The 24,389-nt window shown below is 47.1% G+C and overlaps 1 protein-coding gene across 3 annotated transcripts in view; it reads left to right on the top strand.

Moving 5' to 3' along the window:
* The window catches only part of LOC310695970 (beta-galactosidase-1-like protein 2), a 66,862-nt gene that overhangs the window by 31,295 nt on the left and 11,178 nt on the right, over positions 1–24,389 (top strand). For all 3 annotated transcript variants that reach the window (XM_083480989.1, XM_083480988.1, XM_083480990.1), the window contains 9 exons: positions 6,093–6,157; positions 11,641–11,725; positions 12,611–12,748; positions 13,943–14,023; positions 15,415–15,521; positions 16,843–16,989; positions 18,358–18,429; positions 19,608–19,686; positions 22,033–22,120. In XM_083480989.1, the coding sequence (XP_083337115.1) occupies positions 6,093–6,157; positions 11,641–11,725; positions 12,611–12,748; positions 13,943–14,023; positions 15,415–15,521; positions 16,843–16,989; positions 18,358–18,429; positions 19,608–19,686; positions 22,033–22,120 (862 nt within the window). The remainder of the gene's footprint in view (positions 1–6,092; positions 6,158–11,640; positions 11,726–12,610; positions 12,749–13,942; positions 14,024–15,414; positions 15,522–16,842; positions 16,990–18,357; positions 18,430–19,607; positions 19,687–22,032; positions 22,121–24,389) is intronic.

Below are 24,389 nucleotides of genomic sequence, written 5' to 3'. Positions count from 1 at the left end.
CGCATGCCCGAGGGTCCCCACTCCTGCTTTGTCTCTTTCGAGTTGGACTGTATATTGTACATGTGGCCTGGGAATGTTTTGGATTTAAAGCTCTTTGGGGCGGGGGGCAGGGATCATGTTTTGAGAGTGATGGCCTTTTGCACTTCTTGCTTCAAGGCTATCTAATCCCCGCACTCGATATCTCTTGAATTCCACTTTGGCTCACTTTCCAGCTTCCTTCCCCAGCCCTGGACCTCTCAGATACCTCTCTGGTCTTCTCCATCTTCTTCAGCCTCCAGTTCGTAGTGTCCTGTGCCTCATATCTTTGCTTTTTCAAGCTGGCTACATATTGTGTGGTTTTTATTGTTTTACCTCTCCTGGCCATCAGTCTCCTTCACAGTTTCAGCTTTGCTGAATTTCAGAGATCTTCAGTGAGACAGTGCATGTTCCATAAACTTGAATCTGGTTAGCTGGTGAAAATAAGCTGACACAGCCTTTCTTGCTTCCTGCTTTTGTGGGAATAGGGTGAGGGAGTGTAAATGCTAGCTCTCTAGAATCCCAACGGTGTGGCCTAGACATTTGCATAGCTGAACTCACATTATTTGAAGGAACGTGATAGGTTTTTATGGAGTTATTAGGTTTTTGTTTTTGTCAAAGGCGGTGTCTAGTCCTCATTGAGGTAGAAGAGGCTTGCAAGCCTCAAGACCCAAGTCAGTGTAAGGCTTAAAAAGCAGAGGGAATTTGTGTATAGCTATTAGGACCCAATCCTCAATTAGTGGACTGTGAGCCCCAACCTGCCATCTCAATGCCATGTGCATTGCCTGCTGCCCCCAGTGGCTTCTGACCCTACATGAAAGCTGAACATACCATTTAAACTTTCCGGCTCCGTAATGTGGGTTTCCATTTTTAAAAAAGGTAGTTATTTATTAAAAGTACTTTTCTCCATTAGCATGCTCACGGCACCTAACTCAATCAGAATTGCAGAAACCACTTAACACTAAATCAAATCAAAACGCTAAACATCTTATGATAACGAGTCATGGAAGTCTGATAGAAGATTGAGAGCCGGCCCCTCTGTCAACAGCTGGCGGTTGCTGATGTTGAGTGGCAGGGCTGGTCCAATGGGAGGCTGTGCTCAGCCCCCTCTGAGGGCCTTGGCTTGGCAGTATCACTGTGTCAAAGTGTGTCTCAGAGGTAGCCATACTGGAGGCCTCCAGATGTCATTGGCCTTCAGCTCCAATTATCCTGAGCCAACTTAGCCAGTGGTTCGGAATGATGGTTGTCATAGGACATCCGAAGGCCACCACTTTGGCTATCCCTGGTGTAACACTTCTGTATGTTTTGTCTGCCATTGCATGCCTATGATTTGGACAACTTATTTCTGCTTAAAACAGGGGTGGGGAACCTGTGGCCCTTGAGACTACTGACCAGGCTTGCTGGGGCTGATGGGAGTTTGGACTTCTGGAGGGCTGCAAGTTCTCTATCCCTTACCCTTTGGGGAGGAAGCCATTTGAATCATTCAACCATATAGAATAAAGCCTAAGGTTATTTCTGCTCCCCATTAATGCCCCCTTGGAAACTGAGGATCAAGGTGGGTGGCAGTGCTGGGAGTCACTGAATGGCTGGAGCGTATTGGCATTCACCGCCACAGTCTTGTGATTGGCCTAGAAGAATCAGATGATGGAACAGAGACATTTTTTTCACTGGGTGGGTGGGTGATAAACTACAGTTTCCAGAATTCTTTGGGAGGGGAGCTCCATGCTTTGAATGTGTAGTGTGATACACAACCCTAGTCATATCATTTGGGCATCCTGGTATTGGGGTTCTGGGAAGCTGGAAGGACATTTTAAGGGGAGTGAAGCGTCTAGTTTTATGAGGACACATCGGGGACAAGAAGGATTAAATTAAATAGACTATTTTGGAACATGATTTCTTTTATTATACTGTTACGTTTCAGATAACAAAACTATGGTGTGCATGTGTTTTTCAAGAGTGTGTAATGCTGTCTTATCCAAACACAAGCTGTATCTGCATCTCATGCTGATTCTTAGTGGTGCAACCAAAGTACTCAAAGCCTCTCAGGATTAAGTTTAATGGGCTGAAATGGCTTTTTGTATTTTAAAAATCAAAACTGTTTTCCTCGTGTACAAGCCACTTAGCTGGTTTCCCCTGCTTCCTTTTTTGTAACAACTCAGTGCACCCTTTCATTATTAAATTGGAGCTTAAAAACCAGAAGGCTTAATTAAAGTTGTGCAAGCGAATTGCAGGCTGATAATGGAACCCCCTCCTTTCACCCCCTCACCCTTTGTTTTAAATGGGTTCTTAAAGCGAAGGCAAAATGCCACTAGGATAGCAAAAGAGGGAAGGTCGTTCATAGAGGTGGAGTTGTAATTTTTTGACTTCCCTCTAGGAAAAGGGCTTGATCTGGTTGTTTATGGTGAGCAGGATAAAATCCTGTGGCCCCCAGCACATTACCCCCAAAGAAGCGTGGCCCTCAACACATGAAAGGTTCTAATTAGGGCTGTCCACAGGTCCCCTGCTCTGATCTGTGGTCCAACCCAATGCTTCAGAGAGGCTCTGCTCTATGGCTGCTCCTGATCCAGGCCCTAAACTGATTTGGAATTATTTTTGGGGGGTTGGGGAGAAGGAGGAGATGGAAACATGACTTTCCCTTTCTCCCTGGTGCCCCTTCACCACATATTTAAGCAGGGTTTTAACTCCTAATTAAACATGTGGTTTGGTGGGTGGAGAAGGAAACACACACAAGGGTGTCTGCGTGTTTCCTTCTTCACCTTCCTTCTCTTCAGAAGATTCCCGCCCCCCCCCAACCTCAGGTTGCTCCAGGTGGACCCGATCCAACCCAGGGCCATCTAGGGCTACCTCAATGCAATTTGGCTAGATCCCAGGACTCAAATTGACCTGATTCAGTTTTGGGGGGCACACCTCTAGTTCTAATATTTTTTTGTGGATGTGAAGATGGCAGAGTTTGCTGCTCATTGATCTTTTGCAATTACTATTTGCTTGTATTTGTTAAATAATAATAACAACTTGGCAACTCTTATTGGAGTACAGTATTTGCCCTTTTAAAATCCAGGTACGTACGCTATGTTATTTTATGTGGAAACTGTATTAAATTTTATTTGTTTAAAAATACAAGTACAGGTGGCACAGTCTGTCCCTGGGAATTGGCTAGCATCCTGTCGCATCCCACCCAGGCCTGACACCTTCTTGTTAAATGATAGAACTTCCCAGCCCTGTCCACACGGGGTCACTCTCTCCCTGCCAGTGGGAGATGGGGATCAGTGGGGTGTGTGTGTGTAAGTAAGTAATGGGGGAGATCAGTTCAGCTTTGCTCTGCTTCCTGCGCAAATGTGTTTACTGCCTGAGAGCGCACTCGTTTCTCTTGTTTGGAGTTGTCTCCTCCATCGGGCTCATGTGACAAGCGCGCCTTGATCCCAGCTCATGCTTCGGATGTCACAACAATCTGCTCATTAGAGTCAACATGTCAAGTAATCAGGAGTGCGGAATAACTAGGGCTCTGAGTGATGCGGCAGAGGCAAGGTGGCTGTGAGAACACACAAAGAGCGGAGGTAATAAAAAGCATGCTTGGAAGAGGAAAGAAGAGGAGGGTGCCTGTCTTCTTGCCTGCAGGTGAAAAAAGGACCCTGGCATTTCTGTCCTCCTGATGATTCCCATTGACACCGTGGAATTTGCAGACCAGGCCATCTTTTGACAGAGCCCTGAGTTTTTGAAACATAGTTGTCCTAAAAAAATCAACTTTCTTAACAATCAGCGTTTGCTTGTTTTTTGTTTTATTTAAAGAGCAAGCTGCTAGACCTTTGTAATTTACCTACCCAAGAAGACATTTTGTATATATTGAGATATGATGCTGGTTTGTGGATCAGACCTTTAGTTCATTTGGCCGAGTTGCTGTCTATTTCAACTGCCAGTGGTTTGCTCAGTTGGTAGAGCATGATGAGACTCTTAATCTCTGAGGCATGGGTCCCAGCCCCACCAAAATATTCCTGTATTGTAGGCGGTTGGGCTAGACGATCCTCGTGGTCCCCTCCAACTCTGATTCTTTTATCGCCACCGTAGTGCAAAAGCCCTCTGTGAGGGGGCAGAGCAGTTCTGATCAGGGGTGTAGCTGGAGGCAGGACCTATGGCGAATACTGAGGGCCAGGCAGAGAGGTCTGGAGGGCTGCCCATACCTTAGCCCAGGGTCCCCCATCCATAGTCTCTGCTCAGTTCTGTTTTTGCAGCCCTGTTGCATGGAATCTTTTCACTGATGATGCCAGCAATTGAACCTGGAACCTTTTTACATGCAAAGCATGTGTCATTTGATGGCCTCCTCCATGTATCGCATCCCACGCATCGCGCATGACTCATTCAAGGTGCACAAAGAGAAGCCGCACACCCTTCCATGAGCCACTGCCATTGTGCAGCCAATTTGTGGCTGTAAAGCAGATAACACTGGAATCCATTCCCACCAACCTGGATAGCTTTAAAAGAGGATTGGACTAAATTGTGGAGGATAAGGCCTATCAGTGGATACTAGTCACGGTGGCTATAGTCCGCCTCTACTGCCAGAGGCAGGAATGCTTCTGAATGCCAATTGCTGGAAACCGCAGGAGTGGAGAGTGCTGTTGAGTTCAGGTCCTGCTTGTGGGTTTCTGCTTGGCCACTGAGAACAGGATGCTGGTCTAGATGGAACACTGGCCTGATACAGCAAGCTCTTCTCGTTATGCAAGGGCAGTCAAACGTGTGATGAACCCTCCCTTCTCTTTTTCTCCCCGCCCTCCCCTGTGCTTCTAGGGACTGTCACAATTTTGTGGTGGGATTCAATCACATACCAGCAAATTCAGGTTGCCCAGTATTTGGTGCTCTTATGAAGCAAACCAATTTCTCCACCCAAATCGAATGTTTCATGATAAGAAAAGAGATGGAGAAGTGTGGGGTTCTGCTTGCTTGATGCAAAGTCGTAAAAGCTCCCTGCAGACCTGTCAGAATGAACACTCAGTAAGTGGCCATCTTCACCTGGCTTCCCCACACACCAGTCAGGATGAATGCTCAACAAACAGGTCTCCTGGAAGCAACCTGGGAGAGCTGGCCAGTTCGTTCCTGTTCCAGTTTTACGTCTGCTTCCTGCTGCTGAGGCTAGGAAGGGCCTTGCCCTTGGAGATGGGCCTCGCAACGGGATGCAACTTCAAATGCTACTGGCGGCTTTGGTGTGCGGCCTTTTATCTCAGCATCCCTAATTGCTCTGCTAGTGCTAATTAAGCCTTGGGACATCCCCCTTTTTCTACAACCACCACCCGGTCTGTGGAGCAGTGGTGGTGGGGGTTTGTAATACTGCAAGTGTTTGAAGCTAGAATTGTAAGGACTTTAGTGAAAACTCAAAGCAGTTTAATAGTAATTTCCTTTCCATAAATTGAACCCTGGGAAGAGTGTTGGGGCCAGGACCGGGGTGGGGAGAGGAGAGGAGGAATCTGTAACTGAGATTTGTCAGCGCCTTCACCAATAAATTAATAGGATTAGGAGGGGGGCGGGGAGAGAGTAAACTGGATTAAACTGAATTTATTTGGGGGGGGGGGTTACACATGTATCCTGTCATTCTTCCACCTTGGTACCCAAGTCAGCCTACAGGTGGCTCTCAGGCAGTCTCCCATCCAGGCACTGACCAGATCCAAACCTCCTTAGCTTCAACAGGGCAGTGGCCTCTTGTGCCTTTTAATCATAAGTCCCATCTCTCAGGCAAAGCACATTTCATTCTTGCTTAAAACTCTCCAGTGGGAAGTTCCTACAAGTATAGCATGAGGACTGGCGGCTTGTTGTGTGAAACTGGATACTGCCGATGCTTGTTATCCCCTCAGGCCCAGTGATGGTTCCTGCTCTTGGTCAAACAAGTGCATAGTGGCCAACTGATGCATGTGTGAACTGGGTGTGGTTGAAAATGAGCAGAATGCAGCCAGGGCAGAATTCCATCCCGCAATTCACGCCAACCAGAGTGTCTATGCTAGGCCGGGAGGCATGTTTTGAATCAAAGGGGCATTTGCCGCTATTTGAACCTACCTGAAATCTCCTTATCTTCTTCTGTCTCCCTCCCTGCTTAGCTCTGGCCACTGTTAACTTTCAGAAGATGGACCCGGGTATCCTGTCATACCTTGACACAATGCAGGTAAGGACGAAGCATCCAAAGGGTAGACATGCTATTCTACTGCCCTTGTATGTGGTGCTTCAGGGCTCTGAAAAAGAGTGCTGGAAAGGCAGGGAGGAAGCCTCCTTGTCTGTGAAAACCTGGCTATTGAGTATACATTGGTACCTTGGTTGTCGAACTGAATCCATTATGGGAGTCGGTTTGACTCCCGGAACCATTTGAAAACCAAGTTGCGGCTTCCGATTGGCTGCAGGAACTTCCTGCACTCAGTCGGAAGCCATGTAAGCCATGTTGGAAGTTCGGCTTCCGAAAAACGTTTGCAAACCAGAACACTTAATTCCAGGTTTGCGGCATTCGGAACCCGATTTGTTCAGGAGCCAAGCTGTTTGACAACCAAGGTACCACTGTAATGCATTTGGAAGATAAATAATCCTTCACGGGCACTCTTTAGGCATAGCCTGCTTGAGTTGGAATATTTTGAGTTGTGCCTAAGAGTTCCCGTGAGGAAGTTGGCTTTGTCCTTCAAAGCCTTTAAACCAGGAGTAGGGAACCTTAAGTCCCGGGGGTCGAATGTGGTCCTCCCATCCTCTCTATCTGGTCCTCCAAATTATAGAGTATAGAGGTGTGTATGCAGAAACTAGTATACTGCACAAAGGTAAAATTGGCATTTGTTGCTCCACCCACTTTTTCTTCTCACACCGCCCACCATCAGGATGTGGCCCCAAAAAGGCTGCCCAGAAGGGAATGTGGCTGAAGAAGACAGTCCCTCACTCCTGTCTTGAACAATCTTTCTGCTTGTTGCTGCCAAGCTGCCATCAAGAACCTGATTAAAAAGCTGACTGGCCCAGCTTGTGAGTGTTGGACCTGGCACTGGGATACCTCAGCTCAGATCTTCCTTTGCAGAGGATTCATTGGAACAAAACCAGAACCCTCCCTCCCTACTTCTTTTCTCCTTTCTCTTCTCTTACCTCTATTTCTTCTCTGTTAAAAAAAACAGAAGAGCCCTGCCACACCCACACAGCAAGTCTGTAAACACACCAGACAAAGCGCTTTGCACACCAGAAAAACGTAAAATCTGCAGTTGTAAAAGCCAGCTCCCATTATTCTGTACAACTTTCCCAACCAACTTTTTATCATGACCAAAAAGCAAAACCAAGACTAGAGCCTTATAGCTGAATTTGCTTCCACCCCAGGGACTTACTTGAGTACATCCATTGACTTTCCTCTGAAGAGAGAAAGTCAGTGGTGGTTGCTGTAATAGTCATGCACTTGGGGGAAGGATAGGACCTACTTACTGCTGACACTCCTTTGCTTGGCCTTCTCCAATGTGAGTTCCAAAAGTTCTGTGTATGTGAGTTTGTGTGGGTTTTCCCCCCTGCATGCATGAAATGTACCTCTAAGCTAGAGTTGACAACATGGTGCCATCCAGGTTTTCTGGAACTACAACTCCCATCTTCCCCAGCTAGCATGGGCAGCGGTCAAGAACGATGGCCGTTTTGGTGCAGCAACCCCTGCTCTAAGCACGTGTGTAACCCCCCACCCCCCTCAATTCCTATCATATGCAAGGTCGCTATCAGGTTGTGCCCTGCAGACTAATGCTCCTGGTGACAGCCTACGCATCAGGGTGGCTCAGGCATGTGGGTTGCAAGTGTGTTCAGGCCCCTTCTGAGCAATTTGGACAGCAGGGAGAGGTTCAACCTATGTCTATACCTCAGCGGTGCAGGGGGAACAGTAGGAATGCAGAACGCCAGCCTCTTCATGGTAGATTGGCTTTGTCACAAAGCCACCAGCAAGGTGTGATTAAATCATTCCCCTCACCTGAGTCAAATCTGCAGCATGAGGTCTGTGCTTGTCTATCCTTTTTAGTGCTTAACATATCTGAATGGCTGGTAATTCCTTTTCTAATATTGAGCAATCGATTAAGCAATTAAAGGGAACAAGACTTGGCAGGAGGAGGCCAGGCAATGCGGTTTCCGTTTTCTGGCAGGTGGGTCCTTCCTAGCCTAGCTTGTTTATTTTGTGGGGCGGCAGGGGGATGTTCTGGGGGCAGGGAGGAGGCAGAGCGGGCCATTACAAAGCCTGCTGCTGGCAATCTTTCTCTTCTCCACTGGAGGCTGCAATTTAATTATTCCAGCCCCAGGTTACTCCACTCCCATTATTCCTCCTGCTCGGCTCAGTTCATTGTCTTAGCTACAGACCATAACAGTCTTTGCCATGATTGATCCACAGCCAGAGGAAAGCCAGTGGAGTGCAGGAGATCTTGTTTATAAAATAAAACTAATAATTAAAAACAAAATTGCAAAGCACAACAAAAATACTTCATTGTAGATTGTGTTGGCTGCAAACAACAACAGTTATTCTGCTGGTAAAGGCCTGAGTAAAAAGAGAGATGTCTAAAGCACAGAGTCACAGGTGCATGTCCATTTGGCAAGGGTGCAAGAGTTCTACAGTGTTGGTGCAGCCACAATGAAGGCCCTGTTGATGGTGGCCCACAGGCTGAACGCATGGCACCATCAGTAAGACCTCATCAGCTCAGCACAGGGACTAGCCAGGGATCTAGTGGACAATGAGGTCTATAAGATAACCTAGTCTTGAGTTGTTTAGGGCTTTATAAACTAAGACCTTGGCCCAGTAAAAGTAAAGGTGGCTCAGTTGCACATATGCTAGCTGTGTATTTGAGATTGGTGGGGATCCTGGTAGCCAGGCAAGTTGGCAAACCAGAGGCAGGTAGGGCAAGAAGCAGGCCCGATAAAAGTAGCTGGAGCTACCAAGGAAGAACCAGGTCACCTTCCCCAGCAACTAATGGGTTGCACTGAGGCAAGTCACCAGATCTGCAAGTTTTTTATATTTGGCAGCCCCTGATTAGCCCTTAATCTTCACCTGACTTCCCAGGCTCAGGGGATCACAGAATGGTTTCCACTTCACTTCACTAAACAGGAGCCTCAGTGGTGCATTGAGCCAGTGTTGGATCTTGCAGCAGGTGACACCCCATGTGTACTGAAGTCTCTGGCTGCTTGTAGCAGTTCTCATAACCCGCCAGGGAGGCCTGTTCCAGCCTTCTCAGCAGGAACTCACTTTACCAAGATGAGCTGGCCACTAGCTTTCACGACTTTGCTGTGTATGCGTGTGCAGGAATTAAAGTCATGAAGGATAAGTCTGTCTACTGCAGACATTAACTAAACAGCTAAGCGAAGCCTCTGTGCCGAGCAATCATAGAAGGCCACTGCCTTAATGCCTTTCTTATGAGCACCTGCGGGTATTTGACTACTTGCTGTTGGAGTTTGAACAGCAGACCTGTGTCTGATCCAGCAAGCCAGTTCTTCTGTTTTTACTGTGCACCAGCATTATGGATTTGAGGTAATTACCTTAGGTGGAAATAAGCTGCACATAACACACTGTGCTTTTTCTCACTGCTAGCAAATTCTCTCTAGCTACTGCTTCTGGCTTGGTAGACCTGTAATTTGCCGCTTGCTTGCTCCCCTGGGATGAGGGCTTGGGGAGAGCACCTAAGTGACAAACAAAGCCAAAGCGGAGCTGCTGGTGTGCCTGGCCCAAGAGATCTGGGACTTAGCTGCCACCACGCCAGGCTGCACACCAGCTCTCTGTTTCCTTTTAGTCTTAAAGCAGGTCTAATGATCCATTGCAGGGCTTAGTGAGCCCTGGTGGGCCACCAGATATGCAGCTTGGTGGCTCACGTACTGGGCAGGCCTGCCTGAAAGGCTTACTAGCTTCTTTGGGCTGGAGGAAGTCAGAGAGAGAAGCACACAGCCTGGAGTGACAGTGGTGTGGCAGTTCCCCCATCTTTTTCCTTGGGGATGGAGAAGAAATTGGCAATGCGTTCTTGGCCCCTGGGAGAGTGTGAGCATCATCTCTGCCAGTGCCTCTCTTGAGCTTCTGCAAAGTGGCAGGAGGAAATTAGGAGGCTACATTCCAGCCACATAAAACTCTAAGGGTTGCATGTACTCACCTCTCATTCCAAAGGCATCCCAGGTGCAGCCAGGCACAAATATTTGAGCAGAGCTGGTGAGTGGTGTGGCCAGGGGAGAATTCCTGGAACTAGCTACAGTCCCGGGCCTGAGGTCCCTGCTCCTCCTATAAACAATAATTGTAGGAAAACAGAGAGATCTCATCCACGAGACATGTGTAGAAGAGGGGTGTGTGCGCATGTGTGTAGGGTGTTCAAATTGGTATTCAAGGATTTATGGGACTTTAGGGCTAAATTCACCACATGCTGAGTTCCCTTCCCTCAAACCAGGCAGAGTTGAGCTTCCTTTTGTTTGCTTGTTTTAGCCTTAGGTCTGGCTTAGTGCATTGAGTGTGCTTCTTGGATTGATGATTAGCAAAAGTAAAACCAGTAAAATACAATTGCATGTGGCAAGGAAGTTTCGAAATAAATGCAGCAGAGTCGGCAGCTAAAAACCAGTGAAAGGGTCTTAAATAATATTTTAAAAGTATTGAAGAACAGGACCAGTTTGGCTGGGTGGCATCCTTGTTATCCTTTAGGTGGCGGCTAAACAGGTGTAGGGAGAGCATTTGACCATTTCAGTGCCACCACAGAAAACAGCCTCCCACATACACACACAACTTCTGCCTGCTTAACCTCCCAATGAGACCCTATTTCATGCTGTATGTTTCAAGCAGTCAACTCCTTGAGATTAGCCACATGGTGGATTCCATTGCAGAAAGTTCTTCAGATGAAAGTTGACATGGAACATTGGAGCACAGAAAGCTGCCTTATACTGACCCAGACAAAGTGTCAATCTAGCTCTGTGTTGTCTATATTGACTGGTACCTGCCATCCAGGATTTCAGACACTGCATTCTCAGACTTTGCTAGAGACTGAACCTGGGACCGCCTGCATTCAAAGCGGGTGCTTTGCCCTGAGTTACAGCCCTTCCCTATTTGCTGAAGAATGAGCAATGCTTGAAAACAACTTTGCCAAATTAGATATGTTTGTACACCCATGGTTATTGGAGCAGGAGCTCAGTGCCAAAGTGTTCAGCAGGGGCCGGGTTCAGTCCTTAGACTCTCCGCTTAATGGATCTTTGGTGGAACACAATTCTGCTTGAGACCCAGTAAAGCCACCGCTAGCCTGAGCAGACAATCCTGCACTAGGTGGGCCGGGGGTCTGACCTTGCTATAAGGTGGTGTCATAAGCTGCTGTGCCTTATCCAGTTGTTGGGTGTGTTTTTCCAGGCAAGGCAAATACGTACATACTACTTGGATTTGTTGTCAACTGCCTGTTTACCAAAAGGTTCCAGGGCAGCGTGTACAAACGTGTGACAAAAGCCTAATTCAACCACAACATATAAAATGCAAACAAACTGAAACTCAAAACAAACTAAAGGGCAAATTAGGATGAACAAAACCCTTAAAAATGCAGTAATGCTACCATTCTAAAATGCCTGGGCAAATGGGAAGGTCCCCTCCTGACACCCAAAAGTTGTCAATACATCCCTGAGGGAAGGAGCTAACCCATTCAATTTCTTGCCCTTTTTTAACAGGACAACATGCCCAAGATGGTGATGGAATACTGGACTGGATGGTTCGATAGCTGGGGAGGACCTCATAATGTGTTTGATGCAGATGGTGAGTTGCTCCTTCTCCCTCATTTGCTCCACTTTCCCTTCTTCCCTTCCTCCTCCTCTTATTTATTCTTTTAGGGTCTGAATTGCTCATTGCCTGACACAACTTGACCTCTCTCTTTACTTCTTTCAACCTCGTGAGATGAAATGGGTGGCACCCCAAGCAGGGGTGCTGCTTAATAGTTAGTTATCTCAGGGACAGGCCAACATGGTGCTCTCTGGATGTTGTTGGACTCCCAACTCCCATAACACAACAGTGAAGGATGCTGTGAGTTTTAGTCCACCACCAACATCTGGAAGGTCACTGGTTCCTCACCCCTGCCTTATCTCTTGGCCAGGCACTGAATCTGATGGTGTTAGGCACCAGGTGAAAATTACCTCCCATCTTAATGGTTTTGAATAGCTTTTTAATGACTCCTGTCGTTGTGCTGCTGCTTTTAAATTGTTATGTACTGCCGTTTAATTTCATTCTCGTAGATTTTTCTACGTCCTAATGCAATGTTATCAGCTGCCTTGAGAATCTTGTGCTGAAAGGTGGGTGTAAAATGCTTTAATAAGATTAGCATTTTGTTTTTTCTGGGGATGTTCAGGCTGAGCAGGGAAGGTAGGTCCTTTTGCTGAGAGGAATGGGGTTTTGGGTGGAGTGGGGAGGGGTATCGGTTTGTTTTTGCTGCAGGGTTTGCTTTTGCAAAGTAAGGACGAAGCACTCCTGTGCAAAATGAGTGTTATTGTTAGGCAGGAACTGAGCTTGCAAGGCAGCAGTACCACATTGCAGAAGGGACTTCCCTGATCCCGATGTCTCCGTGGACGCTCGTTGTTTGTACTGCAGCAATACATCAAGGCAATTGCTAGCTCTGAGGCACTCTCAACCCTTTGCTTCCCTGCACAGAAATGATGGCAAACATTGAAAAAGCCATCAAAGCGGGGGCATCCATCAACCTCTACATGTTCCATGGAGGCACTAACTTTGGCTTCATGAATGGTGCTCTGCATTTTGACGAGTACAAGGCAACCATCACCAGCTACGGTAAGGTGTCATTGACAGTGCATAATTAAACTGTGGAACTCACTCCCCTGGTAGGCAAGTTGCTGGCCACCAACCTGGACGGTTTCAAAAGAAGGCTTGACAAATTCATAGAGGAGAAGGCTATCAATGGCTACTATCCACAAAGGCTATACTGTGCATCCATGGTCAAAGGCAGTAATGCTTCTGAGGACTAGTTTCTGGAAATCACAGGAGGAGGAGAGTGCTCTTATGCTCGGTCGTTCTTGTGGGTTTCCCATGGGAATCACAGTTGGCCACTGTGAGAGCAGGATGCTGGACTAGCCAGTCCTGCAAGCCAGGGCTCAGCGGCAGAGTCTTTGCTTTCCTTGCAGAAGGGCTTCAGCTGAAAGGGCTGGTGAAAACCTCCAGCCCAAATCCTGCTCTGGCTGATAGCAGTTCTGCAAGGTTGTTGGCAAAGGGTCCCCCCACCCCCTGCTGCCGCCCATCACCTGTCACTTGTCCCTTTTAAGAGAGATGTCAGAGGAGTGAGCCTGGAACCATTTTGCATGCAAAGTGTGTTCTCCCTCCCACTCAGCTCCTGTGCCACTGAGCTCCATCCCTCCACAAGTGGGTTGTTGTTGTTTTGCACTCGTGCAGTGATTCTACTGATATGCGGTGGGTGGAGGGGAAGCTTGCCAAAAACGGCTGTGCTATTTATTTACTTAAGGCCATTTCTGCACCACTTACTACAAGGAAGTGCTAAGAGGCAAGGGGGCGTAAGGGGGGTGCTGGAGGTCACGGGATCAAGTTCATCAGTTTTGTTGAATTAGTTGAACTAAACAGTTTTAGTTGGATTCAGAATAAATGTGCAATTAATCATTACTGTTTTGAATTATATTGTGTTATTTTTCTTAGTGGATTGTGCAAACCACTGTTCTGAATAATGCTTTTTATAGGGCAGCGTAGGGCACTGGGGATGAGTTTATGGAGCCAAGGGGGCGGTGGCTGGAAAAAGTTTGGGAACCACTGCTCTAATAGCTGGTCTCAAAGCTTAGGGAAGGAGGAGAAGCAGAAGTCTCTAGCTTCCACCAGCCAGTCCTATTTCGCTTGGATTAAAGATGCAAGGAGTATTCACTCAGGAGGAATGAGCTTTCCTGATTAAGTAAGGCGGCCTGGCATTTCCCCTGAGCCAGGCGTTCTTCCTAACTTTGACTACTGACCCTGCCTTTCCCCCAGACTATGATGCCGTGCTGACCGAGTCCGGAGACTACACCTCCAAGTTTTTCAAACTGCGTGAGCTTTTCATGGGCCTTGCAGGTAATTTTGGGAATGCCATGTGACTGTGGGCGAGAGGAGGTGCGCCGTCTCTGCCTCCTCTTAAGTGCCAGCCAGTGCCACAGGGATGGAGCTTGGAAATTGGCTCCCCAACATGTGTGCGCCCGTCTCCTGCTGCTCTCCATGTAGCTACATCCTGTCGATTAGCCAGGAGCACTTTCCGAAGCACGAGGAGAGACAAAGGGAGCGGGGAGCATCTTGTTATGGAAATGGTCCTTTCAGCCGACTTCATAGCAGCGGGGAGAGTGCGGCCGCTAATAGCAGCGCCTGCCTGCTAGGGGATCGTTCCACGCCAGAGAACTTCAATGCAAATTGGAAAGAGGGAAACTGTTCAAATATCCTCTCCCACCCCCGTTTATTTTTGGGACTCCCGTCAGCAAGTTGATGTACCACTCTTAAGGCTTGCCACACTTCTGCTTGTACGGTGCCTAGAAAGCAGGGGTCCAAGTGGTTTTCCACCCGTCCCACACTTTCTAAGAACGTGCCCAAGCAGTTTTCCCCTTGCCCCGCTCTTTTTCCAGGAGAAGTCCACTCTTTAGCTCTAAATCAGAACAAACGTCAATCTAGAGAAAACCCCAATTGCCATTTGCTCCGATTGAAACAGTGTGTTTTCCCCTGGGGAAAGCAGCAGAACAAGAGGAAGTGCGGATAAGCCCTTCATTTCTCCACCAGTCACAGTCCTGCGTCAGGCATTGTCTTTGAATAGGCTGACTCGAGGCACAGTTGTGGGCAAAAGACGGGCTCTGAGACGGTACTGAGCCAAAAGTGTATATTTAACTAGATGTTAATTTTTGCAAGTGTTTTCATTTTATTAAAATTGCCTCCTGTTTCTCGCATATATCCCCCCCTTCCTTGTGAATAGAGGCTGTCTAGCACCTTTTGTTCCCTTGGCGGGGCTGCCGCTCCTGCTCCTGCTGTTGTTGGTGCTTCTTGGTGTTATTTTCATCTTTCTACATTTCCAACCTCAGTTTTCTCTGCCTCATTTGCCCTCACTGACCATTAACGCATTTGATTGTGGTGACCCATGCGGCCTTTTGTCAGTGATGCCAAAACAACAGGTTCTTAGTCTGAGATTAGGTAACCCCAGTTGCCCATAAACAAAACCATGTGGGGTCACCACAGCCTATTAGATTAAATCACGGTGAGGGCAAGTGAGGCCAGGGAGACTAAGGGCAATGAAGAAGAAGAATAGTGAGAAGACACATTAAAAACCAAAAACAAAGTGGAGTTGAACCACACTGGGAAATTACAAATGTTTGGGTTGGGGGTTTCCCCCCCAGGTGGTGTTAGTTCAGGTGCGGCGAATATGCTAATTTCAAAGCCAATAGCAATTTGGGGCACTTGAGAAGTCACTTTTTTTCTTTTTTAAAAAGATATGCCTCGTCCTCTACCTCCTATAATCTTAAACAAGGCATCGTATGGGGCGATCCTGATGCAGCAGTATATCTCCCTGTGGGAGGTGCTGCCATCTCTGGTAGAGGTATGTACTCATTTCTATTTTTATTTTTTTGGGTGGGACCCCAGACTACAGCCTATAAGAAGGAACGCCACATGAGTCCATGGCCACCTCTGGCTAGTCTTGTCGCAAAATGTGCTGCATATAGCTCAAAACAGTGTGGCAAAGACTACTTCCCAACAGGAAGAGGCTTTGTCATGAGTTCCCAACATCCGTGCTTAAAGCTTGTCAACTGCAATATTTGTTGACTGCTTGCATGCAAATATTATGTGTCCGTGTCTCCAATATATACTAGACACTACAATTAGCAAGGCGTGAACATGCAGGTGTGAGCCCGTCCTAAAACCCTTTCATTGTTGCAATTGAGCCCTTCCTTTCCACACACTCGGAACTAAGCACACAAAAGCAGCATAAGCTCATGGCTAGGGATGTTTCAAGCGTTTCATTAACAGAATGATCAAGAGCATGGTCAGGGTAAGCAGAGTTCTGTTTACAGCCTGCTGTAAGTGGGGCTGTGCTCTCCCTGATCCTGTGGCCCATTGCCCATCCCTTTCCCTGATTAAGGCTCCCCAACAGGTACTGGGCTAGGACTTCTGGTCTCATCATCATCAGTGTGAAATAACTTTTATTTGTTTGTTTATTGAATTTATATTCCGCCCTATACCCGGAAGTCTCAGGGAGGCTCACAGAACAAAACCAGAATGCAAAACCACAAAATGTATAATCAAAGTAAAAACAACCTAATAACTGCCCCCCAACCACATTTTGAAAGGGCGTAGGATGTCAATCAGATCAACCAAAGACCTGGTTAAAAAGGAACGTTTTTGCCTTGCGCCTAAAGGTGTATAATGAAGGCACCAGGCGAACTTCCCTGGGGAGAGCATTCCACAGACAGGGAGCCGCTGCAGAGAAGGCCCGTTCTCGTGTTGCCACCCTCCAGACCTCATGTATGTCTGATTCACACTGGGGAGAAGGCCCCCGGCAATTCATTTTCCTGCTAAGGAATCTGGGACTTGTAGTCGCAGTCAAGTAAGGAAAGACTCTCTTCTGGAGACAGAGAAATTGGCACCTCTGCATTCCCTTTGCCACAATATAAGGGAGTTTAACCTGACAAATACACGAACCAAGAAACCCAGATGAAATCATCTGGACTCAAGTTAAGATTCTGTCTGCTCACCCCAGGGTTGGGGTGTGTGTGTTCATAAAGCTGTTTTACTGTGCAGACAGAGAGAGAGAGAAAGAGAGAGAGAGAGAGAGAGAGAGAACCATCAAACTGCATGGAACATATTCCTGAGTTAAGACACGCTTAGGATTTTGTTGAAAGTTTGCGATTTCCGCTTTGCAGCCCTTGAAATCCGAGCATCCCATTAACATGGAGAACCTCCCGGTGAACAATGGGAACGGTCAAGCTTTTGGATATATCCTGTACGAGACTGTCATACCTGGCGGAGGAGAGCTCCAATCACATGACCATGTCCGGGACAGAGCACAGGTGGAGATTGTAGTCGGGTTAAGTCAACAGCCTCTGCTGAGGGTCTGGGATGGGTGGGGAAGACGTTAATGTTACTTTAATTAACTGAGTGACCATAATGCAACCTTGTAAATAAGAGCATGAAAGTTAACTAGTGTGCAGAAAAATATATGGGTTGGAATAGGAAGGGTGGAGAACTCTGTCCCTCCTGCAGCATCCAGTTTCATTTTTATTCTGGACGTAGAAGGGAGGGCTGTCCTCTTGACATCCTGCTTTGGTTTCTGTGCTGGGTACAGAAGAGGGTTTCAAGCAGGAAGTCTCTCCCAGCCCTACCTGGAGATACCAGGGATTGAACCTGGCGCCTTCTGCCTACAGAGCAGATGTTGAGCTGAGCTACAGCCCTTCCCTATGCCGGCTGAGGGTGATGGAAGTTGGAATCCAACAACACCTTGGGGGCTTTAGCAGGTGAGCCACTCCTGGCTTAAGCACAAGGCTATTGTAAGGCTATTCTCAGAATGAAGAATCCCTGATATCTCACTAGCTTTCCACACATCACTCCCTCCCATTCTCTGTGGAACCTGAGTGTTTTTAGACATGTGCTTAAAGCTAGGGATGTTTCCAGGCTGCGTCCATTTTGCGTGTATGCCCATTCCTAAGTCTGTTATACGTCCCATTTTTGCATCGGTTTGTGATTTAAAAAGAAAAATCAGTAGGAAGACTTGTATCCACTTAAGCATTTAAATAGGTGTTTTATCTCAGTGTGTGCATTTCTAAACATATTTTATCCTAAAATAAGTATTTTTTAAAATGCATTTTTGGGTACCTTTTACAGGCTGAGAACTGTATTGTAAAGATTCAGAGAAGATAGGGAATCTCCCCATTTGGGGAACAGGCACAGAGATGGTGACTTTCATTGGTCCTCATCCCTGTGCTTTTGAAGATGGAAGAGCTACCAAGAGGGCCCCTTCTGCTGATATTTACACCCGAGAGGCTCTTTGGGGAAGAAGGTGGTCCTTCGGATACTTATTTTGTTATTGCATAGTGTACCTCAGATAAAAGCACCCGGTGAAGTACCCTGGCAGCAGATTGTAACCCAGAGAGAGGTTTATATGGGAAGAGGCATAGCGTCAAGTATCAGCCACCCAAACATATCTGTTGATCCTGCATAATCTGGATTCTTTAATGAATGTGTTTTCCCCTATTCTTAAGTGCTGTTTAAATGATTATCATAATAAGCTTACAGTCAAAGCTTGGAAGAGACCCCAGCCATCCCTGTTGCCACTGGGCGAGGGGGAATTTCTGCTCCTCCCTCCAGCCCCTAAATCCCCTTCTAATCCTCTGGATTTTCACAACTGACAAATGAGGCTCTGGCTGTTTCTTTTCCCACAGGTGTTTCTTAATACTCTGCATATTGGCTACCTTGATTACGTCAAACACCAAATGTCAATTCCTGATGGGCAGGTAAGCAGTCGGAAGGATTAAGAGTGAGTTGCAGGCAACAAGTGCCATTTGTATCTCTTTCCCAGATGTTTTCTGGTGGGCGCCCTCGCACCGTTTTCTGCAGGTATGCCAGGCAAGTTGAATCCAGCAAGTTGAATCTTAATTTCAGCGGGTCTGCTCTCGGGGCTCATCCAGACCTCCTTTTGTGCTGCTAGGCACAAGTCCAACCTTTAAAGCTCCATGTCTGAGCCGTTTGATTATTATTATTTTGTCCCGCCATTTAAAAAACCCATGTTTTCCCCCTGAATTGGAGCAAACCGCAATCAGGTTTTACATGGATTGCCATTTCCTCCAAATCAGTGGTAAAACGTGAGTTTTCCTGGGAAAAGTGCCAGGACAAAAAAAACACCTTGCTCGGACATGGAGTTTTATAGCGCCTGGAAAGATAGCACAATGGAAAAGGAAATCTGGATGAGCCCCAAGAGTAGATGCACTAAAGTGCACTCTCCAACAACAGTATTTAGGTTTGCAGGCTGAACCTGCAACTCCACTGGCTGAACTTTCCCTGTAGCCAATTAAAATTGCCCCCAGAGATGAATTAACTAGAGGTTTTAATGATAAATCTACTGATTAAACCCACTGAAGCTTGCTGCCCGAGTGTTTAAGCATACATTGTCTGCTGCTGATTTTATTTCCCAAGTTTGAAGATAGATGTAATAGAAAAAGGAAGCTCCCAGTGTGATCCACAGCCCACTTTTGCAAGAGATGAAATGACCAGTGTGTTGATCCCTTCATTTGATTTTTAAAAAGCCCCAACCACCTGATAAGTGTTTTCTTTTGGGTTTTTTTAAGTACAAAACTGCTTCACAAGTAGGAGATTGCTGGAGATTTCTTGGTGACAAGCCAATAAGTGCTGCGCCAAAGCAGCTTCCGCTTTAACTTGCAACCTTTTAGAACTCAGCCCTAGAGGGGAATAGGTGTGCTAGGGTAAAGACAGATGGAGCATTACCTACTCAGGGCAAAGACAGATGCAACGTTATTAGAGCAGTAAGGCTGCTCTGGAAATGCTGAGAGCAATCCAATATTAAATCTGTCTTCACCCTAAGAGGCAGAGCAAATTCTCTTCCTGCCCATATTTCTGCATTTCTCTGTATCTCCTTGTTCTTAGATTAGGAACTGTCCTTAATTGTTCCTTGCAGGGATACAGGCAACTCCGGCTCCTTGTTGAGAATCGTGGGCGAGTCAACTATGGGCGCAATCTGAACAACCAGCGGAAAGGTGGGCTGGGATACTTCCCCCCTTGTTACATTAATGCTAAAGAATCATGTTTTTAGTGGGTTGCTTCACCATTCTTTTTTTTTCTTCATTCTGAAGATACAATAAGCAGGACTCTATTTAATTCTCTGCTTTTAAATATATATATACCCCCCCTCCGGCAACTCCAAATTTTTGTGCCAACAGAAACTGAATTCTGTAACCTCTTTAGAGGAAACGAATAATTTATGCAAATCTTGCATAGTTGCTCTTACTTTGCATAATTTATTCTGCTTCTACTAGTTGCGGGGAACAGCAGGAAATATTTCAAAATCCTGCCCCAAGCCATTGATACCTTAATCTGTCTGGCTCCTGAGGTTTCAACAGGTGGGGCTCATGCACTTCTGAGTGTATCTTTGCAGTCAAAAGGACTAGAAACTTGCTTTTAAAAAGAAACTAAAATCCTTAGCAAGCTGGATTCTGTGCCAAATATGACACTGTGTGTTTTTTCTTTGTTCCCTGAGAATGCCAGCACATACTAGCCCTGTTTGTAATTATCTGAGAGTAAGGGAATCACTGGCTTGTGGGGTAGGCCACACTGGTTTACCGACAAAGAACTAAGACATAGGAGTTATGAGACTCACTGCCACAGTTGGTAGCAAGGGTTATGGAGGTTTTTTTGCCATTGATAGGTTTTTAAGCAGGGAAGTTTGATGAACAGGTTCTCTAGTAGTAGATTACCTTTGAGGAGTCTTCCAACTCCTGTGGATGTCTGTGCAATACAGAAAAAAATAGCATTTAAAACAAATAATCTCCAAGGAAGCATCAAGTTGACCAAACACAACCCACAGCCGCCACAAAACTAGCAATAGAATTAACACCAAAACCAATTACTAAAGGCCCATTAAACAGAGCCGACTTTGTTTGGAATCTAACGGTTAACAAAGAAGGTGCCAGGCAGATCTTTCCTGGGTGGGGAGTTCTTTGTGCATAAATGGCCTATTGAAGGTGTATTTCTTACCTGAACAATTGTGTGGCGTTTCGCCTGCTATTTATTTCAGAGCCATGTTAGTGCTTCCGAAGCTTTGATTTGGCAGGCATAACACACTTGCTTTTATCACCTTAATGCTTGGTCAGTTGCAGCCAGCTATGGAAACTGATGCATGGGAGATAGGAGAATGGCCAGCCGCATGGAGCCTCTCGCTCGGGGAGTTTGGTACAGCTTGTGTTGCGGTGCCCAGTTTGGTGTGATCTAATGTGCCAAGTTGCTTGTGAGTCTTCTCGAGTGCATTTCTGGAATATCCTTTGCCCGAGTCTGCTTTGGGCACAAACACCCCCTGGCTGGCTGTCCTCTCTCTTTGCCTGCTTCTGTTGTGATCGTGTGGGGTTTGCTGTGGAGCAGGGAGCTGATCTATGGAAGATCCATTCACACTGTGTTGTACATCATCAGCCAACTCTTCTGCAGCTTGAAAAGCAGGGGATTAGAGGATTTTTTGCCTCATTGCCACAGCCTTTTATGAGAAATCTTTTTATTTATTCTCTTGAACAACATAAAGCCTACTTTCCCATTATATTTGCACCCCAGCCCCTCACCCCTGTCCTTTGTGGGAAGGCTTGTAGCTCTGGTTTGCATGCAGAAGGTCCCAGATTCATCCCCCAGCATCTCCAGGTAGGGGGAGAGAGACTTGTGTCTGACACCCTGGAGATTTGCTGCCCATCATTGTCAAGAAAACTAAGCTAGATAGGCAAAGGCAAAGCTAGATGGTATGAGGCAGCTTCCTAATGTCCTTTGTGTTCACCTCAGTTACTCCACACCTTCTCTCCTCCCTGGGATGCCTTCCTAACATATGTAACCTATAGTCTGAAGACTCCCGGCAAGCATGCAATATCCAGAAATCAAGGTTCAAGTAGCTGTAGAACCAACTCCTTGCCGCAAATGGAAATTTGGATTTGTGTTTCTTGAGCAGCTGCCTCTCGCTCTCCCAGTGCTGCATGGCAAACAGCTTTGGAAATGAAAACAGAGTTTGTGTTTTGAGACGCGATGCAGCAATCTGCCAGTTAAAGTGTCAGGGGGCTGGATCAATAATCCCCACTTAGGTGTGTTCAGCCCTTTGGGCTAAAGGAGCTCTTTGGACGGTAGCAATGATTCAGCGACTGGAATCTGGGGAAGCCATTGCAACAAGTGGAATGATTTCTGCCGACACAGTAGAACTTCCCCTCTCTCTTCGATACCAGTAGGGGCCTTACGGGCCCTGATCTTCCTGCAGAGGACAGCTGCTGCTGAGCACAGCTTGCTCGTTCCCTCTGCTTCCAGAGTTGATTCATCAGGCTCACTGCTCAGTTCGGCATTTACTCTTGTCTCTCTTGCAGGCTTAATTGGTGATATCTATCTCAACAAAACCGCCTTGAGGAACTTCAAGATTTACAGCCTGGACATGAAACCCAGCTTCATAGAAAGGTTTGTGCAGATACTCAACACCCGCATACCCCGTTGTCACTACTTGCTTCCCCCTTTCCCTTATTTACAGCAAATGCATTTGGCAGAGGGACAAGACCTCGTTAGCAACTCCACCTGCCAGGCAAGCCAGCATCTGGTCCTGGAGTGAGCTGGCAAATCACGACCAGGTACCTTGCAAAAACACACAGAGCACTGCAGCAGCCCTTCCTTATCGATGCCTACGTTTCAGGCCTCTTCCGATTTCTGCTCAAGCCCAGCAGCTCAGCTTTGCTCAGTGGTCCCATCAAAACTGTTTGGATGGGTAAAACCAGGGGCATAGCGCTGCTTATGTGCACATGTGCATGTGCGCATATGCATCAGGCATGGGCAGAGTGCACTCTCCCATAGGTGGGGGTGGAGCGTGCTTGCCCAGTCCTCACCATTGTTGTGTTTTGTGGTAGCCAGCAATGCAGGGATTCTGTGGAGGGGAGTTCCACAACCTAATGGCGCCTTGCCTGAAGAAGTCCATTCTTTCCATTTAAAAGAAGGAAAGAGAAAGCTAAGATTTCTGGGATGCTGAATTCTGTACACGGGACCATGCCAGGCTCTAGAACCAGGAACAAGCCTTGCTACTGATGGCACAGGCAGCAGCCAGCAAAGCTGGGCAACAGCAAATCCTTTTCTGTCACTAGGCTTCCCTTCTCAAGCTTTATGCCTTCCAGATAGTTTGGACTACAACTCCCATCAGTGCCCCCCCCCAAAAAAATTATGCCTCTAAACCAGCTATTCCTTTTTTTTAAAGTGTGATCCCAGGTCAAAGCACATTTTGCTTTTGTTTTGTAAATGCAGCTTGTTTCTTGGCTAAAATCCGAGGATTGTTTTGGCGGGGAGGGTCTTCCTTTCTGAGTCACAAAGCTCTCCAGAAAGAGATTGTTTCCCTTGCCAGGTTGCAGGTGGTTTAGCTGCAGCTCTCTCTTCTTTTTTTTCTGCTGTGAAGGCACTTGCTTTTCCAGGGCAAGCTCCATCAGCCTCCTCTCCCTGCTAAAGTCCTTTGCCGTTGCAAGTTCCCAGCAAAAAGTGGGTGGGGGGCGTGAGGCGTAGAGGTGCTGCGCAGCAAGGAAAACCAGATCAGCAAGCGGCGCCATCGCTGAACGGGTGTTGCCTCTTCGGAAAGGATAAGAAGAAGGTGGAAATCTCTTTGAGGGGTGCCAGAGCGCGCAGCACTGAACCGTGGTTGTCCTGAGCTTAGCTCAGATAATGCCACCGCTGTTCCTGTGACTGTTCCAGGCCAGTAATTCCCCCCAAATCAAAAGGGGCTTATCATCCCACGCAGACTGATAGCATCCTTTAGAGAGGCTTTGTGACCGTGTATTGTTTCTGAAATTCAGTTGCTGGAAGCCACAGGAGGGGAGAGGGCCCTTGTACTCGGAACTGGTTTGAGGGTTTTCCACAGCCATTTGGGTGGCCGCTGTGAGAACAGGGTGCTGGACTAGATGGGCCATTGGCCTGATCCAGCAGGCTCTTCTTGTGTTCTTCTTGCATTCCCTTTCTAGTCTCCTTTGATCCTTCTTTTTCTGGGGAGTCCTGCCTTGTGCACAATCCATGGCACCTAGGGCAACGTATACAGCAAGCAAGTTCAAGTGGTGAGACTTTTCCCAGATTCTGGCATTTTGGGAAGGGAGGAATGCATGCCTGAATAAAGCTCTTACTCAGAGAAGTCCCACCCACCCACGCAGCACGTGTGGATCATCTTGAACAGAACTCAGGCCCCAGTCGATTTTCTTCTCTCCAGAACTATGCTAGATGATCCATTAGCCATTTAAAACCTGTTTGCCTTGCGGACGTATAGGGCAGAGGCGCAATTCCGCTGAGCCAGCGATCTCACCTCTCGCAGAGCATCTCCCAGTTTGCCGCTGCCACCGACTTGGCGCATCTGAAGGAAGCCCCTTTATCGGATTAGGGTCCTGGAGTTTGTTACAGCGCTGTCGCCTCCGGGCATGTAAAAGGGGCCTTTTAATAGAAAATATACACAGCCCTGGGGAGCTGGAAGGGATTAGATGGAATGCGAACTGGCATTCCCCGTCTCTCCGTAGACGTGCAGTCATCTCGCCTGCCGTCCTTGAGGTTGGGGTTTCTGGTTGGTGAGAAGAGGGAGGTGGAGTTGCCTATCTTGAAAGACTGCTCATCTCATCTCTTGAGCGGTCACACTGAGGCTGCTCTTGATAGCAAGGTGGCAACCTGGAGGTGTGAGCCGGAGGGAATCAGAAATGGGAAAGGTAAAGAGAAAAAA

The sequence above is a fragment of the Podarcis liolepis genome (genome assembly GCF_965112155.1).
Source record: "Podarcis liolepis genome assembly, chromosome: 16".
Lineage (NCBI taxonomy): Eukaryota > Metazoa > Chordata > Lepidosauria > Squamata > Lacertidae > Podarcis > Podarcis liolepis.
The sequence above is the reverse complement of the archived record's forward strand: the minus strand, read 5'-3'. Positions and strand labels throughout refer to the sequence as shown.